This window comes from Astatotilapia calliptera, chromosome 17, assembly GCF_964374335.1.
Source record: "Astatotilapia calliptera chromosome 17, fAstCal68.1, whole genome shotgun sequence".
NCBI classification, from domain to species: Eukaryota; Metazoa; Chordata; class Actinopteri; order Cichliformes; family Cichlidae; genus Astatotilapia; species Astatotilapia calliptera.
Window position 1 is genome coordinate 20,998,402 of NC_137438.1, and position 12,392 is coordinate 21,010,793.

General features: G+C 41.2%; 1 protein-coding gene across 1 annotated transcript; it reads left to right on the forward strand.

The window, feature by feature from the left end:
• The first annotated feature begins 470 nt into the window (after window positions 1–470).
• LOC113008618 (solute carrier family 35 member E3) lies at window positions 471–7,483 on the forward strand. The gene is made up of 8 exons (XM_026146146.2): window positions 471–688; window positions 1,969–2,429; window positions 2,565–2,675; window positions 2,757–2,816; window positions 4,276–4,374; window positions 4,709–4,791; window positions 5,723–5,807; window positions 5,894–7,483. Exons 2-8 carry the CDS (start codon window positions 2,037–2,039, stop codon window positions 5,993–5,995), a joined length of 933 nt encoding a protein of 310 aa, XP_026001931.1. The 5' UTR covers window positions 471–688; window positions 1,969–2,036; the 3' UTR covers window positions 5,996–7,483.
• Window positions 7,484–12,392: the final 4,909 nt, after the last annotated feature.

Below are 12,392 nucleotides of genomic sequence, written 5' to 3' on the forward strand. Positions count from 1 at the left end.
GGCCAAAGGCTAGTCTCATCTTAGCCAAAACACATCTTGATGATCCCAAAGTCCACAGAATATTTTGGGAAAAATATACTTTTAGAAGGTTTAAGTCCTGTTACACCTCACATAAAACTAACACCACATTTCATAAAAAGACCATCATACTAACAGTCAAACATAGTGGTAGTGTGAATGTCTGGGGCTGCTGCCCTTTAGGTTCTTTGTGTGGCCCAGTCAGTTTGGACTTAAATCAGACTGAGATGCTTTGGCACGGACTTAAACATGCTGGAAAACCCTTCATTGTGGCATTCTGCAAATTCTGCACCCGGCTTAGTTTCTCTATGGAGGGAGACATCTGCCACATAGACCACCTCTGCGCTCCTCTTCCCTCCGGTCCGTTAGCAGCCGCTGTTGCTTGATAGACACAAACGGTAAACGGTGTTAAACTGGGAGGAAGCAGGAACATATTCACTCACTGGGTGTTTTTTTTTCTTCTCCTGCTGCTAGAAGTCACGGCTGTGTTACGATCTGCGGAAGAGCAGGGAAGACATTCCTCCGGCACAGCAGCGGGGATTTGGGCACTGCAGAGGCCGGGAGAGGAGCTTCGAACGCCGGGGAAGACCGGTACCTCTCCGGGGTTTGTTTGGCGGCAGCAAGGCGAGACGGAGGAGAAGCAGGGAGGCAAATGGAAAGATGACCCGAGGTAAACTTTATTCAGTGCCTGGCAGACAGACAGAGAAGCGAATAAGTCTTTTTTTTTTTTTTAATATATATACTACGTATCGTTTTAGATGTGAGTGGAGCTGTGAACTTGAGTAGCTCTACCGGTTTCCACCTAATGGTTTTAAGTAAAACATAAAGTAAGACCGAGCATCAGGCAGAACTCCGTTATTTTAACCGTTAACCATTACAAACGGCAAAATGTTCCCTCCGGTAGTCTGAAGGCTTGGAGAGGGCTTAACGATTATTATGCTATTTACGACACTGGATTACAATTTAAGGAATTTTCTTTTGTGTGCTTTCAGTGTATTGGAGTAAAAACACCAATATTAATCTCTAATATTCAGTTAGGTCCATAACTATTTGTTCACTGGGACGCCTAACGTGGCTTAGCCATTATTACCCTAAAAACACAAATAAATCTATGATAGAGAGCAGAAACTTCATAAGTCACCAAGTAAACGCACTGCTCAGCAGCACCCAAAGGCCCAAAAGGCCACTACAGATAATAAAAACAACTTTATGACATCTAACCAAGTAAAAGACTTGGGCAAGTGTATCACAGTCAAAGTCTATAACTAAGGGATGACTTCATGAATGGAAATGGAGATGATTTACAACAAGGTGCAAATACTGGTTACTATTAATGCTTATTATTGAAGTGATTGCTTACAGAAACATGAGGATGGATTGCAAAGTGTAAAGGGTTGTACTCGCTCCTCACAATCAGACAAATGACACAAAACTGATCAGATAGCTTCAAAGTGGAAATTCATAATGACCTAAAGAAGGCTGCAAAAGTAAACTAAAATAATAATAATAATAATGTGATATTCTTCATTGGACAAGTCAGTCACCAATAAAACAGCCTTTCTGTGACTGAAGACTCAATAAAACAAGCAGCAGCTGACAGGAGCTGAAGTAAAGGCATGGCGGAGCATCTCAAAGTAGTAAATGCAGCATTTGGTGATCACTGACTTTCATCCAAGTACCAAAAATAATCCCTATATTTAAGTTAGTTTGCTCAATTACGTCTGAGACTCAAAAATTGAGGTCTATGTATAAATATGATAATATATTTACCTTCATATAGTTAATTCAGTGCTTTTGTTAAACCTTTTAATGATTTTTTTTATTGTAGTTGTTGGATTCTCAAAATAGAAAAACACTTATCTTGTTTGTAGCTTGTATTGTACCATGAGCGTCTTGACTGTTTTTTTTTTAGTTTTAGACTTTCTAACACTCGTATCTCTCTTTGGCCAGTGTGAGCAGCTCAGCTAAGTTCAACAAAGCTCCGTCTGAGTAACTTTAACTCTGAGGCCTCCCAGATCATGGCTGCCAGCTTTTTAGCCAACAGGAGCATTGTTGCTGGCCTGCTGGTCAATCTATTCTCCTCCATCTGTATCGTCTTCATCAACAAATGGATCTACGTACACTATGGCTTCCCCAACATGACCCTGACCCTCGTTCACTTTGTGGTCACCTGGCTGGGACTCTACTTCTGCCAGAAAATGGATGTTTTTGCTCCAAAAAGCCTTCCGATTCGCAGGATCGTGTGGCTGGCTCTGAGCTTCTGCGGGTTCGTGGTATTTACCAACCTTTCCCTACAGAACAATTCGATAGGAACGTACCAGTTGGCTAAAGCAATGACCACTCCCGTCATCATCCTCATCCAGACCACCTACTACAAGAAGACCTTCTCCACCAAGATTAAACTTACACTGGTTAGCAAAGTCCCATCTGCTTGTTAGAGCTGTAGAAACATGCCAATCTGAATGATTCTTACAGGATACTGGGGTTTGGGTCACTTTGGGGTAAGTGAAAAACAATGTCAGCACAATCTGTTCCCCTCTCCTCAGGTACCCATAACATTAGGAGTGATACTGAACTCGTACTATGATGTGCGGTTCAACTTGCTGGGGATTGTGTTCGCGTCTCTTGGAGTTCTGGTGACGTCACTTTACCAAGTGGTGAGTAAATGTATATGCTGACAAAACACTCCACAGAGACTGAAGTAAAGTAATTAACTGTTCTCCACATTTCTCTCTCAGTGGGTGGGGGCAAAGCAACATGAGCTCCAGGTGAACTCCATGCAGCTTTTATACTATCAGGTGAGACCCAGCCTCAAACCAAGTAAGAGATCACTGAATACTCAGTATCTAGAGTTAGATAATCTAATCAGTTTTCCTATGTAATACTGCTTATTATGCGATGGGGGTAGAACTGGACTGCTTACTTTGCTTGCCTTGAGTTGTTGGTCATTATTTATTATTGTTTTGTCTGTGGATTTTATAAGATGTTAGAATTGATTTGGAACTCTATTTTGGAATTTGCAACAAGACTTTTGTACTTGTTGATTTTATTTATTTATTTTGACCAGAGACTTGATTTTAGATTTATTTCCTTTTATTGGGGCCTGAGGTTTGTAGCTTTAGTTTAGGGTCATAATTGGAGACTCGCTGGCTTGTCTCGACTTGGAACCAGACTGAAGATGCAAGGCTTTGGACTTTGTTCCCTTTCATTTGGGATTTGGCCTAAGACTTTCAGATTTAGTCCCAGGACTTCTTTGCATTTTTTTGGAACTGGAGTTGGAAATTAGATCTTTAATATTTGTTTACTTGCTAATATTTTATTTTGGACTTGTTTCCCTTTTCTTGAAACTTGTAATGCTAATGATTTATTACAGGACTTGTTGATGAACAACTGGGCTTTTGATTTTGGACAGCAAACTGGATAGGGACTTTAGACCCTGGGCTTAATTTTTGTACTATTATTCATTTCATTTGGATTATTTCCTAGGTTTTAATAAGTATATTTCTAGGAATGTTTGGCCTTACATTAAAACTGGAATTGGGACTTGTTATTCTTTTCTTGGGATTCTTAGAGACTTAAAATTTTCATTTTTGATTTGCAGGTTGCTCAATTGTGTCTTGATTTGGATTCATGATATTTTCTTGGACCCGCTGGTACAGAATTATGTGGGACTTGTTACGAGTTGTCATCTAGAGTTATGTTGGTACTTTTTGATACTTTCAGATGATTTGGGGCTTTGACGTTGGCCTATGGCTCGTCCTGTAACTTGCTGATATAAATTATTCAGGACCTGTTACCGTCATATAGGGCTTCTTCATAATGACTTGCAAATTGCCTCTAGATCTGCTGATGTTTGGTTTAGAGCTTGTTTGTACCATTCAGTTCCAAATGATGGTATTGGAATTGGACTTGGAATTAAAAAGTACTTTGTCCACTAGATCTTTAGTACCACGTATTTAACATAGTTTTCAAGGTTTTTGTTTAAAAAAAAAAGACAACTTTAAAATTAATTATTTAAAATGTATTAATTAAAAGATTGTTTGACGATTGTCACCTCACCAACACAGTGTAGACTAGAGCAGTAAAATCAAACGTTAATCAGCTTCAGTGTCTATTAAGCAATGTGTCTTAAAGACACATTACAGGTCAGAGACAGATTAGCTGAGAGCTTTGGAGTAATAGTAGGATGTTATTTATATTTTATACTTGTTATAATGCAATGGCTGTAGATTTTTACTGCACAGACTGTCCTTTTAGGCTCCTCTATCGTCAGCCTTCCTGCTCTGCATCGTTCCACTGTTTGAGCCGCTGACTGGATCCGGAGGAATATTTGGACCCTGGTCTTTGCCTGCTCTGGTCAGACTCAACATGACACACACACTAACACACCATTTAAAAAGACGCACACAACTGCAGCTACATGATCTGCAATTGGATCTAATGTCTGGGACTTTCCAAGTAATAGTCTGCCACATTTTATCAAAGACATTAAAAGCGGGGCATTTATTCTGCCTGTCTGTTCTGCTGATAGTCACATTGGTCAGTTGGTTATTAAATACTGCTATATGTATTAATAGATAGAAGTGTTTAATTTAATACATTGACTCATGTTCCAAGTCTTAGTTTGAGATTTGGAGCAGCTGGTAACAGTGTTTTCCTTTTCTTCTGGCTGCTTTCTTCTTCCTTCTAGATGACTGTGCTGTTCTCGGGCGTGGTGGCTTTCCTGGTCAACCTATCCATCTACTGGATCATTGGAAACACCTCACCTGTTACGTATCCTCAAACACTTGTGGGCCAGAAGAGGTCTTGTAATGTCAGTGGTTGCTTCAGTTTGTCAGTGGTTGCTTCAGTTTGTCGTGGATCTCGTTGGAGTTTACTTTAATAAATAAGTAAACTGAAGTAATTTGTGCAAATATGAGGCTTTCTTTGGACTTCTTGTGTTCCTGATCTCCTTCAGGGGAGACATTGGTTTTCTCTGGCAGCTTTGGGAGCTACATATGTATCAAACTTTCTAGTCTTATTGAAAGGGTTGCAGAACTTCTTAAAATGGTGTTTAAGAAGTTCTTTACAGTGAACCTGTTTATGTCTTGGAAAGATTTAAAACCTCCTTGAGTCAGTTTTCGTGTTTCAGCGTCTTGAAGTCTTTGTGAGGAGCTTTTTAGGGATTCAAGAACTCCAAACCAAACACCTCTTTAAGGGTTGAGAACTTTTATATTAAAGGTTTTGTGTCTTCTTGATCATTTCGCTTTTTTTCTTAGGTTTTGAGGACTCACCCAGGTTTTTGGAACTTTTTTTTTTTTTTAAGAATTTTTTAAGGCGGTTTTAGGTTTCTGGTTTTATTGGTATTTTGTGAGGAGCTGTCCAACCTAATGCTCATCTAAATCAAAAGTAGGCAGTTGATGTAGTTCAGGCATCTAACTAGTGTTTTTAAGGCATGTTGAACATGTTATCCTTCCAGAAAGTCACAAAAGAGAGAAAGGCCTGTACATTTCTCCATTGATTGCGTTCCTTACACCTCTGACCCAGATAAGTGGTAAAAAAAAAAAAGCAAATTGCAATTAAACATCTTGAAGAGGTCTTCAGAGACTTCTGGAAGAGTTGTGGTCTTTTCAGAATAGTGCTGAGGGGTTTGCCTCAAGGTCCTTCTGGTACAAATATTTCAGATGACATTCATAAATGTTGTTATCCTGATTCTAGTTCACAGCTATAACATGTTTGGTCATTTTAAATTCTGCATCACACTGGTTGGTGGATACCTGCTCTTCCATGACCCACTCTCACTCAACCAGGTGAGTCTTCCTGTGCTGCTCTGATGAGTCAAACCAGGCAGTTTTCAGTTTCCAAACCTTCTACTCTCCTCCCGTCTCTCACTCAGGCGTTGGGGATCCTCTGTACTCTGGCAGGTATCCTGTCCTACACTCACTTCAAGCTGATGGAGCAGGAAGAAGGGAAGAGCCGGCTGGCTCAAAGACCCTAGGCCATCTTTACATGTTGGTCTGCTGCACAGACTCCTGCTATTGGCCATCCACAGTGAGACCGGCTGGAGATACCTCTTTAGATATTTTTACCATTTTTATTACAGGTATTTTTTTAGAAGAGAAGGGATTTCATCGTGGATCGTGTCAGATTTAAACGTATATGGCATGTTAACACTGCTGTTTGTACTACTTCCACTGAGCTTCAGCAGCACTGATCCAAAGTCTTAAAGAAACCTGAAACTCATAACAAAGGCAGCTCCTCAAGTGTTAAATCACTCTCATCACGCAGCTTTAACACAGATGGATGGAGGTGTGGTTTAAACCAACCAATCAAAAGAAGGCTGCAGTTGAGCTCTGTGAAAGATCCTTCAGGACACCAAACCTTCATCTACTGCTGGAGGCTGAAAAAAAATTGCAATTACAGTAATATTAGAAAAATTGCATCATCATCTGCTGTTTTTCTGATTTTTGGTACTCACATTAGCTGTAGAGTTGAAGGACTTCGACATTTATGATAGTCCAGACATGAAGGCAGAAGACATTGATGGGAATCCATCAGCAATCTGCATGGACATGTTTAAACAAGTTTACATAGTGAATACTTCTGTCAGGTCCCACCTGTTATCCATCAACCACTGGAAGAAACCAATTTGATTTGAAGTGAAATTTGAAGGATTTTACTTATTAAATCATCTCAGTGACTTACAGATCATGAACACAGAAACTCAGACACTGTTGGGGCTACAGCAGTTTCCAAAGAAGAAGTCAGTGGCAGAAGCTTTTCTGTTATCAGCCTTTCTGTATAAGTAATTTCCATAGACTGATGAAAATTAATTTGATTGCAAGTCAAATACCAGTAACTTACAGGTGGTATGAAGTGATAAATGAGGTTCAATATTCAATAATCAGTTACTAAATAACTTCTCCATAAACTTCTAAAATTTGTGGAAGACTTTATAATCAGGCAGAAATGGGTCAAAGTGAACTGGTTTATAAAATGATGGTTTCTTCCATTTCTGAGTCTCTGGCTCCTGTTACTGAGCTGAAAAGTGACTCGTTGCAGTTCTGCAGGACTGAGTTTGCTGTGTAAAATTTTTGTGGATTTTGCAAACGTTATTTGTTTGGCCCTTCAAATCAGACACTGCCCTGAATGATTCATTAATCTGTTGGGGGGTTTTGTTGTTGTTTAGAGTCTGCGATAGGTCTAGTTTTATTTCAGATTTAGCCACATTCATTGCTGATGTAACTTTTTAAAATTAGTATTTTTTTGATAAAATTTTCTTAGCTTGTGTAGCTGTTATTTAGAGACATATTGCATTGTTTGGGTTTTTTTTTCCTGATCCTTTGTCTTGACCCTGTTGATGGTACAGGTGGGATTTTGGGGACGTGGCTCAGCGAAGCATGACGATCTGCTATTGTGGATTACATATCTGGAGAAATATTCAGTTGCTCAAAGAACTGTTGAAATAAAACTTTAATCTTCTGCATCTACAGTGATTTCTTCTTCATGACACTTTGTGATGTACAGCAGCTTCTGAACATGTAGTCCTCAATCTGACATCCTCGTGCTGAGCATGCTCAGTAGAGCTTTCTTGTTTATATTTCACTGTATTAAGCAAATTCAGCCTGCTGAATAAAAACAAATTTAGTGGCAGTTTGCATTGTTTGAGGGTACACAAGTATCTAGATGTGGTGCTCCTGAAAAAAAAACACCATCCGTTAGTCTTTATGATCTTGTTTACTTGCTATCATAAATATGCTTTTAAAATGACTTCTTTTATTAAACGTGGCCAAAGTCTGAGCTAAAATTTCTGACATGCAGTCTTATCTACTCTTCACTTTGTATTAAGCAAGAAGGAATGTTGCATAAACAGACATCTTGTGCACAGAACCTCTACGCACCTGCTGTTCAAACCTGTGTATTGGAGGCAGCCAATGAGAAGAGAGTTGGTTTAAAGGGTGAGGATGAACTGAGTTTGAGCTTTACAGCAGTAGCTTTGCATGTCTGTAAAATATGGAGTTGGAAGTTAGCAGAATGGTTTAAACACCCTCTTTAGGAAGGGCAGCATTTTCATCATTAATCGTCCAGACATGACATCGTAAAAAAGCACACGGTTGTCATCTGTAATAAGCATGTTATAATATAACCACACCTAAGTGGAGTTCTCCAGTGAATGGCTTCGCTGTGGAGCGTCCCTGGGTTTCCCCTCACATGCATGTGTGCCTCGTTCATACCGTGCCAATAAAGCTGCAATTGTAACATAAACACACACACAGCAAGGCTGTGCCAGGAGGGAATTTCAGATGAATGAACAAGTGGAAAGAGTGTGTTTAAATAAATCTCTACTCTCTGAGGAATGAGCAAAACCCGAGAACTGTTATTAAACTGCATACTGCGGGCATCCTGCTGCTACCACTGTGGGTATGTATAGATGGTATTCAGAAGTGTTATTTTTGGGAAGAGAGGACTAAAATGCAGGCTCTGGGAGGCCGAATAAAAATAAAAGGAAAAGTTAGCTTTAAAAGCTGATGAAATACATACTGCTAAAATCACAAGAGGAATCAGAGACTTGTGAAAAGCACAATGAGAGAAAGTGGAAAAGAGGGAAAGGCAGAACTAGAGCCACAGCTGAATAGTTCATTTCTCTTGGGAAAGTTTCTAACTGAGTGAAGTGTCCCTGAAGCGCAGCCACAATAAGAGCTGTCTGAATTCTGTGAATACTTGGGAAAAGTACTTCAGCCTTGTTGTCTGTCTTGTTGTATCTGCCACCGTCTTCTAAACCATACATCCATTCTCTTCTGCTTATCCGGTTGAGGGTTGCTACCATAGGACGGGAGTCAGTCTGTCTCAGTGCTAACCACTCCACCCTGTCTTCTTCCCTCTTTCGTGCACTGTCGGTTGCTTTGGATGGTTGCATATATATATATATATATATATATATATATATATATATATATACATATATATATATATATATATATATATATATATATATATATATATATATACATATATATATATATATATATATATATATAAAAATAAAAAAAAAACACTCAGCACGCCCCTGCGGGCGGTCTATCCTTCAAGCTCGGGTCCTCTACCAGAGGCCTGGGAGCTTGAGGCCTGCGCAGTATCTTAGCTGTTCCCAGGACTGCGCTCTTCTGGACAGAGATCTCCGATGTTATTCCCGGGATCTGCTGGAGCCACTCGCCTAGCTTGGGAGTCACTGCACCTAGTGCTCCGATTACCACGGGGACCACCGTTACCTTCACCCTCCACATCCTCTCGAGCTCTTCTCTGAGCCCTTGGTATTTCTCCAGCTTCTCGTGTTCCTTCTTCCTGATATTGCTGTCATTCGGAACCGCTACATCGATCACTACGGCCGTCTTCTTCTGTTTGTCTACCACCACTATGTCCGGTTGGTTAGCCACCACCATTTTGTCCATCTGTATCTGGAAGTCCCACAGGATCTTAGCTCGGTCATTCTCCACCACCCTTGGGGGCATCTCCCATTTTGACCTCGGGACTTCCAGGTTATACTCGGCACAGATGTTCCTGTACACTATGCCGGCCACTTGGTTATGGCGTTCCATGTATGCCTTGCCTGCTAGCATCTTGCACCCTGCTGTTATGTGCTGGATTGTCTCTGGGGCATCTTTACACAGCCTGCACCTGGGGTCTTGCCTGGTGTGATAGACCCCAGCCTCTATGGATCTTGTGCTCAGAGCTTGTTCTTGTGCTGCCATGATTAGTGCCTCTGTGCTGTCTTTCAGTCCAGCTTTGTCCAGCCACTGGTAGGATTTCTGGATATCAGCCACCTCCTCTATCTGCCGGTGGTACATACCGTGCAGGGGCCTGTCCTTCCATGATGGTTCCTCGTCTCCCTCCTCTTACTTGGGTTTCTGCTGCCTGAGGTTTTCACTGAGCACTCGGTCAGTTGGGGCCATCTTCCCAATGTATTCTTGGATGTTCGTTGTCTCATCCTGGACTGTGGTGCTGACACTCACCAGTCCCCGGCCCCCTTCCTTCCGCTTAGCGTACAGCCTCAGGGTGCTGGACTTGGGATGAAACCCTCCATGCATGGTAAGGAGCTTTCTTGTCTTTATGTCAGTGGCTTCTATCTCCTCCTTTGGCCAGCCTATTACCCCAGCAGGGTACCTGATCACGGGCAGGGCGTACGTGTTGATGGCCCGGATCTTGTTCTTACCATTCAGCTGACTCCTCAGGACTTGCCTGACCCTCTGCAGGTACTTGGTGGTTGCAGCCTTTCTAGCGGCCTCTTCATGGTTCCCAGGTACTTGTAACTGTCCTCTATGTCTGCAATGTTGCCTTCTGGTAGTTCAATCCCCTCAGTTCTGACTACCTTCCCTCTCTTTGTTACCATCCGACTACACTTCTCCAGTCCGAACGACATTCCAATGTCATTGCTGTATAGCCTGGTAGTGTGGATCAGTGAATCGATGTCTCGTTCACTCTTGGCATACAGTTTGATGTCATCCATGTACAGGAGGTGGCTGACAACTGCTCCGTTCCGTAGTCGGTATCCGTAGCCAGTCTTGTTAATGATCTCACTGAGGGGGTTCAGGCCTATGCAGAACAGCAGTGGGGGTGGGGGTGATGATATCTCCCCCCCTGACCTGGCGTCCTGACTCCTCCTTGCCGTAGCATTTGTGTTGTACCTCGTCAATCTCTAGCTGTGAGAGCAGTCCCTTCTTTCGAATGTTGGAACACTGAGCTACTAGTTGTTTTGCCGTCATTGTGGATGTTGGGTATCGAAGAATCCATAGGTCCCTCATCCTATTCATGTAGCCCCTTCCGCCGGGGTTACTTGCGTAGTAGCATTCCAACAACGCCCTGTTTTCGTCTCTTGCCCACCGATGCCTTCTTGTTCCAGTAGCCCACTTTTCGTCAGGGTGCCCTGGTTCCTCAACACCTGACGCAGACCTTGTTGATCCGGGCGACGTCCGAGCCGGCACGCCTTCATATTTATCTGTCTCGCTCATGCCTGCGGTAGGCTTGCTTAGCATAGGGGGTCTAGCCTTAGGACCCTTACTGGATACAGACGCCCCAGGCAGGAATCGAACTTGCGATCCTATATATATAGCTATATATATATATATATATATATATATATATACACATACATACATACATACATATGTATATATAGGCTGTATCCCAATTCAGGGTCTGCAGCCTTAAAGGCCGCATTTTAAGGCCGATTACGTCACCGCGACGCGACGAAGGCTGTCCCAATTCGAAGGCTGCTCGAAATGCGGCCCTCAAATGCGTCCTTCATTTCCCTGAATTTTAAGGACGTGGCGGTGTAGACTTAGGGGCCCAACATATCCCAGAATGCATAGCGCGGCGATGGGTGTGGATAATTTTGCCGAAAAAAACGGCGGACGAGGGGCGCTTGAAGAGTAAACTTTAAGTAAGTACTGAATATTATGTCACTTATTTATGTGCAAATGTTTAATAACGAAGAACATGAAAACATTACTGTTGGCCACATGTCGGCAAAGTTATGTGACATTAGTGACGTTTGTACAAACTTGTTTTTAAAGCCTTTACTTTAAAATATACACCATTCAATAGCTGAGCTTAATCTTACAGAGAATGATCAAAGCTTATGTAGAAACAAACAAACAAATGAACAAAAGATTTTCTCCTGCATTTCTGTCAAACAATGCTGTATGTAACGTTTCCAGCTGTTAGTATCATGGTTGCTAGGCAACCTGGGCAGCGCAACGGAGGCTAGACCGTCCCATTTCACAAGCCTCGCATTTCCGGCCTTAGCGGTCTTTAAGAACGCGGCCCTTGTGGACCGTTAAGGCTTTTTTTTTTTTTTTTTTTTAGTAATATTAACATACAAACAAAATGCACCATATATTACAGATTCAGAGAATAAACATTCCTTACATATTAACAACTTTCATACATAGGAAAAAGAAAATATTAAGATGGGGTCACATAACTTAACAGATTATTAACTTACTAAATCAAAATCTTCCACAAAGGAAACAAAAAAAGCAGCCTTTTTATTTTTTAACTAAGGTCAAAGATTTAACCAACAGGTTTAAGTCGTTTTTCCAGTAAGCTAGTGTTGGTTTAGTCTTAAGAAAACGACATTTATGTATAAATTGCTTGCACATGATTAATAACATATTAACACCATAATTAGTTTTCTTTTCTTTCAAAAACACTCCAAACATTATCATATTTAAGGTAAATAGGGTAATTTGAATCCCACTGGAATAAAGCCAGGTATGAAAATCCAACCAAAATATTTGTATAAAATTGCACAAAAAGAATAGATGGTCCAAATCCTCCTCTTCTGTTTCACAAAATACACAATTACCCGTTTCTATTTTGAATCTATCACCAAGGAG